Genomic DNA, 5882 nt, shown 5'->3' on the forward strand with positions numbered 1-5882 from the left:
AAAGTGGAGGTTGGCCGCGTCGCAGGCCAACGGCCCAGCCCAGCCCAGGCCAAGCCGGCGGGGCGCAAGCAAGCAGCCAAGCGAGCAAGCGAACGGGCGGGCGGGCGGTGCGGCGGGCGTCTGGCTCTGGGAAGCCTCGAGCCTAACCCTAGCCTCGACCCTCGCCGCTGGCCCCCTGACCCTAGGCCTACGACTTCTCTGGCCCGCTCCTCCCCTCCTCCCCTCTTCCACCTTCTCTTCGTATCGATCCGATCCTCGCCACCCCCAAAACTTTACGGCGGCACTTCCGACACACGCCCTGCCTCCGGATTGCGCCAGTTGAAGAGGGGCCAGAGAGCAGAGCCGAGACCCACCACCGCGCCCGCGCTCGTCGACGTCGGGCCCTTCCGTCGTCACATCACAATAGCGCTTCGGCCGTGCCGGGCCGCGGCGCACGGGGCAGGCAGGAGCAGTCGCAACACCGCCCCACGCATCGCATCGTATCGCATCGCTTCGTCGCCGCGAACCCCAACCGCAACCCGCGCGGCCCTTTAAGAAGGCAGCTCCCGGCAGAGCGGTCCGCGCCCTCCACGGTTCCCCGCCCCCTTCCAGCCACCGCCGTCCTGCCGCCGTGACCGCGACGGATGTCCAAGGTCGTATCGCAGCGGATCCCCGCATCGTCCCTCCGCTCCCAGCGCCGCAACGCCCACGCCTTCTCCCTCCGCCACCCCTCCCTCTTCGACGTCGACATGGGCGCCGCAGGGCACCACGACGGCGGGTCGCAGTCGGCCTCGGCCACGGCGGCTGCGTCGATAGCCTCGCGCAGCTCCCGCCGCAACAGCCACCAGAGCACGCGCCGCAAGCATCGGGGCGCCGCAGCGGCCAGTAACGAGGACCGCCGCGCCACCACGGCCGCCACCGCCGCCACCTCCTACCTTCGCCCTGGACCGTTCACCACCCACGGCGCGGATCCGCGGGACGGCGACCGGCTGCTCGAGTCCGAGGGCGACGACGGTGTCGACATGGTCCGGGTCGTCGAGCGGCAGGACGTCTTCCACCTGATCCACGAGATCCGCCGCGACCTGCGCACCACAATCGACACCCACCTCACCTGGGAGGAGCTGACGAGCGTCGACCTCAACTTCACCATTGTGCGGCCGCTGGCCATCAAGTACAGCGGCTTCCGCTCCATCGCCATCCTCTACTGCCTGCTGCTCAACCGCATCTTTTTCCAGCGCGAGGCGAACCGCGACCTCGCCTTCCAGTCGGTCAACCTCACCCGCGCCGCCCTGTGCGAGCTGCTGGCCATCAAGCTGCTGCGCACCTTTTCCAACGACGGCCTCGAGCTCGTCACGGCGCTCTCGGCCTCGTTCCACCCGCTGTCGGGCGCCACCGACGCCGAGCTGGCCGAGCTGGCCGCCTCGTCGTCGTCGATCTCGCTCGACGAGATCCGCGGCCAAGGCCTGCCGGCCGAGCAGTACTCGTCGACGCTCGAGCTCGCCATCCTCTCCAAGGCCAAGAAGCTCATCAGCTCGCCCCTCTGCCAGCGCTGCATCGACGGCATCTGGCACGGCAAGGTCGTCCTGTCGCCCGTCCAGGCGTCACACGCCATCGTCAACGACAGCTACAAGCGCCGGCCGCTCAGCATCTACGACCCGCACAAGGCGCCCCTGCTCAACCACCTGCGCCTGCGCGTCCCCAGCATCCGCAGCAAGCTCGAGTTCTTCAACTTCCTCGTCATCCTCGTCCTCTACGTGCTGGCGCTCGCCCAGAAGGGCTCGCCCACCTGGACGGCCGCCGAGACCCTCTTCGCCCTGTGGGTCGTCGGCTTCGCCGTCGACGAGCTGGCCCAGCTGCAGGAGCGCGGCCTCGCCCACTACCTCACCTCGTTCTACAACCTGCTCGACTTTTCCTTTTGCCTCATCTCGCTCTTCTGGCTCGGGCTGCGCGTCTCGGCGCTGCGCCACGGCCTACCGGCCCGCAGCGACCTCAGCTTCGACTGCCTCGCCCTTGGCGCCGTCCTCCTCTGCCCGCGCGTCGCCAGCGCGCTGGTGCAGGACAACGTCGTCATGCTCAGCCTCAAGGCCATGATCTCGGACTTTGCCTTCTTCACCGTCCTCGCCTGCGTCTGCTTCTCGGGCTTCGCCGTGTCCTTCACCATGCTCGCCTCGGACCCGCGCTGGACGTTCAAGGAGGTGCTCTGGCTGATGCTCAAGGTGTGGTTCGGGTCGAGCTACGTGAGTGTCGCCGCGTGTCGTGTCGTGTCGTGTCGTCGAGACGCTCCGGTTCGCCCGCCCGACGACCGAGCAGCCGAACTGACCTGACCCCGCCCTATCCACCCTCTCGCGCCCCCATCGCGCCGCTCCACGACAGCTCGGCTTCGACGAGGCCAAGAGCTTCACCCTCGAGTTCGGCCCGCCCCTGATGATCCTCTATACGATCCTCTCCAACACCCTGCTGCTGACGGTGCTCATCTCGCTGCTGTCCAACACGTTCCAGATCGTTGCCATGAACGCCGCAGAGGAGGCCATGTACCAGTTCGCCTGCAAGACGATGGCGGGCATCAGCACCGACGCCATCTTCAGCTACCAGCCGCCGCTCAACCTGCTCGCCGTCATCGTCGTCATGCCGCTCAGCTACGTGCTGACGCCGCGCTGGCTGCACAAGATCAACGTCCTCATGATCCGGCTCACCTCGTTCCCCGTGCTGCTCGTCATCCGCTTCTGCGAGCTCCACTCGTTTGGCGCCGGCATCAGCCTGTCGGCCGAGCGAGGCAAGAGCCTCATCTCGTGGATGCCCATCATCAACTCGAGCCTCGACGGCTGGGGCGGCAACGGCGGCCTCGACGTCATCGAGGCGGCGTTCGAGTACCGCCCCGCCACCACCTCGTCGTCGTCGTCGTCGGCCAGCGACGGCGGCGGCTCCGACACCGACGGCGACGGCGACAGCGACGGCGACACCACCGACGGCGGCAGCAGCAGCGTCCGCAGGCGCCACATGGACGGCAGCTGGGAAGAGCGCGCAGCCGAGCGCTTCGACCAGGTCGTCTCGGAGCGCGGCAGCGGCGCCAACACCGCCAAGGCCAAGGCGGAGCCGGCTCGAGAGCGGCGCGACGACGCCTCGGACGCCCCCGCGGCGGCGGCGGCAGAGGCAGAGGCCCATCTGGTCGACCTGGGCAAGCCTCCTGGAGCTGCCGGCGCCGACAAGCCCAGGCCGGCAGAGGCCGACGGCGACAAGCCCACGATCGAGGTGTCGTCCGCCTCGCCCGGACAGAGCGTCGACAGGCCTCCCGAGAGGGCCGAGCGACCTCGGAGGGCAAAGACGACGTCGACAGCCAAGCATCAGGCCCGCCGCAACTACGAGCCCCGCGCCCTCGGCTCGCTCAGCTCGCCGCTGGCCAAGCTGTACGGCCGCTTCAACCAGCAGCAGCAGCCGCAGCAGCCGCAGCAGCCGCAGCAGCCACCGTCGCATCCCGATGGCGAGAGTCGCACCGCGGCGCGACGAAGGTCGAGCAGGCGCGATGCCAAGCAGGTCCAAGAGGGGCCCTCGACTCCGTCGCGCGACGGCGACTGGCACGACGACGGAGACAAGGACGGAGCGGTCGCCGAGGCGGACGGCGGCGGTGGCGGAGGGCGGTCGCGCTCGGAGTCGGCGCCGCGTGCGCCGGTCGCGCGCGACGATGTGACCGAGACGCGCCACTTGATGGACAAGATGCGCGAGATCGAGGCGCGCAACAAGCGCATCGAGGTGAGCCGGCCCGGTACCGCACCGCACCTCACCGCACCGCACCGCACCACACCGCACCACACCGCACTGTGACCGGCCCGCGAGGCCAAGCCGCTGACACCCTCGTCGTCGTTGTCCTCCTCCTTATCCCCCTTTCTTTCGACACCAGGACCTGCTCCTCAAGGTGAGTCCAAGTCCAGGATGCCGAGGGTCCACCGGCAGTGGTCGTCAGGGCGAAAGGGCAAAGACTGACACCGCCGCCCTCGCCCTTGCACCGGCATGCCGCCCCAGATCGTCGAGGAGAAACAGGCTTTCAACTGATTGCCGACCCAGCAGCGTCCCCGCCGGCGCTCGAAACTAGGCCCTGTGTCCACGACTTCGCCCGGCTCCAGCATAGACAGACAAATAGATTGGCATCCCCGGATGCCGGCCGCGGCCCCCTCGGTCGAGTTCTACGCCGCATCACTCGACGACGGCCCTTGCATCACATCGCCTGCCCGCGAGCAGGGCGGGCAGATATCGGACCCGCATTGAGAGGCTGCCCTTCCTTGGTCGACCAACGCGGCTGGCCGGCATGGCAAAGGCCAGCTGCTGCACATCTTCGCGCCAGGTGGGACCGGATCGGATCGGATCGGATGCGACGCCCACGCCGACGACGACGACGACGCCCCGCTGCAGCCCCGGCGCGGCGAGCGGTTGGCGATGCACCTGGGCTCACCCCAAAGCCAAAGGGACAGCCGTGCACCGGCACCTCAGCAGTGGCTGCTGGACGCGCTGCCCGAGGCCGAGCTCTTGATGCCCGAGAGGAAGTTGCGCACCAGCTGCTTGCGCTTGCCCGACAGCGTACCGCCGCCACTGGCCTTGGCGCTGCCCGTCGCGCCGCTGCTGCTGCCGCCGCCGCCGACGTCGTCGTGGTGGTACGGGTGCGATCCGTCCTCGGGCCCGGTCGTGGTGCTCTGCGACCCGATCGTGGAGCTGGTGGCGGTGCGCATCATGTTCATCGACGGCCGCTGCGGCTGCTGCACGTCGCGCGAAGGCCGCCGTGGTGCCGCGCCGGCGGACCCTTCGAAGCCGAGCCCGACGACGAGGCCAGACGAGTCCTTGCTCGACAAGGTCGGCGGATGCGGCGATGGTGGTGGGCCGCCGCTGCCCGTGACGGGCGGGCCGGACGTCGACCGCTGCTGCGAATGAGTGGCGGCCACGTCCGGCGTCAGCAGGCCGTTGGAGGACGAAGACGACGGCGTCGCTGCTGCCGCCGCTGCCGCCAGCGAGAGGTACGAGTCCTTGCGAGGAGGGACCGGTGGCGTGTTGCCGCTGCCGCTGCCGTGGCCGCTGCCGTGGCCGCTGGCCAACCTCGAGTCTGGCGTCAGCCCGCTGCTCGGCGACCGGTCGTGGTGCTGCGAGGCGTACGACGACAGCTGGCTGGGCGCCGACGGGCTGTGGCGGTGGTTGCCTCGCGGCGAGCTGCCGCTGCCGCTGCCGTCGGCGCCAAAGTGGCCGTTGGACATGACGGGCGTCACTGGCAAGGCGTCCGAGCGGCCCGTCAGCGTCGCCTCCGAGTTCCACGTGAGGATCGTCGGCCTCTGCTGGCGCAGCAGATCCTCGCTGGCCCGGCCGGCCACACGACTGTGGCTCGGTCCGGCGCTGCCGCCGCTGCCGGTGGTTTGCTCGTACGGCGAGCGATCCATCGCCGTCGGCCTCGACCTCTGGCCGCCGTCGCCGCCCGCCGTGCCCACTGGCAAGCGCGGGCTGAGCGGCGAGCCGAGCGCCTTGTGGGCATGGCCGGCACCGGGATCGAGATTCGGCGTGGTTGGCGCGTCTGTGGCGAGGAGGAAAGAGGGACAATGCAAGGTACGGATGAGAACGGGGGCGGGATCGCGTCAGCCAAGGCAGCGCCTCGGGCCGCCGCGCATCGACTCGGACCTGGCCAGCGCAGACGCCAATCTACTCACCGAGAAAGAGGTTCCTGAGCCCAGAGTGCTGGCTCGACTCGTTGACCGTCTTGGACCGCAGCACGTCGGTGTGGAAGCCAGCGCGCTTGCTGGCGCTCTGCGTCTCGGTGCCCTCGCTGCTGTGGGGCCGACGAGACTGCCTGCGCGGGTACGAGTGGCCGGTGAAGGCGGCACCAGCACCCGCACCCGCGCTCGCGCCCGCGCCCGTGCCCGCGCCTGCCGCTG

At 69.7% G+C, this 5882-nt stretch overlaps 2 protein-coding genes across 2 annotated transcripts in view; one reads left to right on the forward strand and one right to left on the reverse strand.

Moving 5' to 3' along the window:
• Positions 1–623: 623 nt before the first annotated feature.
• Positions 624–3798, forward strand: PFL1_04481 (uncharacterized protein; the record flags this gene model as incomplete). Its single annotated transcript, XM_007882005.1, has 2 exons — positions 624–2216; positions 2353–3798. 2 exons carry the CDS (start codon positions 624–626, stop codon positions 3796–3798), a joined length of 3039 nt encoding a protein of 1012 aa, XP_007880196.1.
• Positions 3799–4457: 659 nt separating this feature from the next.
• Positions 4458–5882, reverse strand: part of PFL1_04482 (uncharacterized protein) — a gene marked incomplete at both ends in the record, with an annotated part of 4310 nt that continues 2885 nt past the window's right edge. The window contains 2 exons of the mRNA XM_007882006.1: positions 4458–5524; positions 5658–5793. Of these exons, the coding sequence (XP_007880197.1) occupies positions 4458–5524; positions 5658–5793 (1203 nt within the window). The remainder of the gene's footprint in view (positions 5525–5657; positions 5794–5882) is intronic.

The sequence above is a fragment of the Pseudozyma flocculosa genome (assembly GCF_000417875.1).
Source record: "Pseudozyma flocculosa PF-1 unplaced genomic scaffold scaffold00014, whole genome shotgun sequence".
In the NCBI taxonomy this organism is placed as follows: domain Eukaryota; kingdom Fungi; phylum Basidiomycota; class Ustilaginomycetes; order Ustilaginales; family Ustilaginaceae; genus Pseudozyma; species Pseudozyma flocculosa.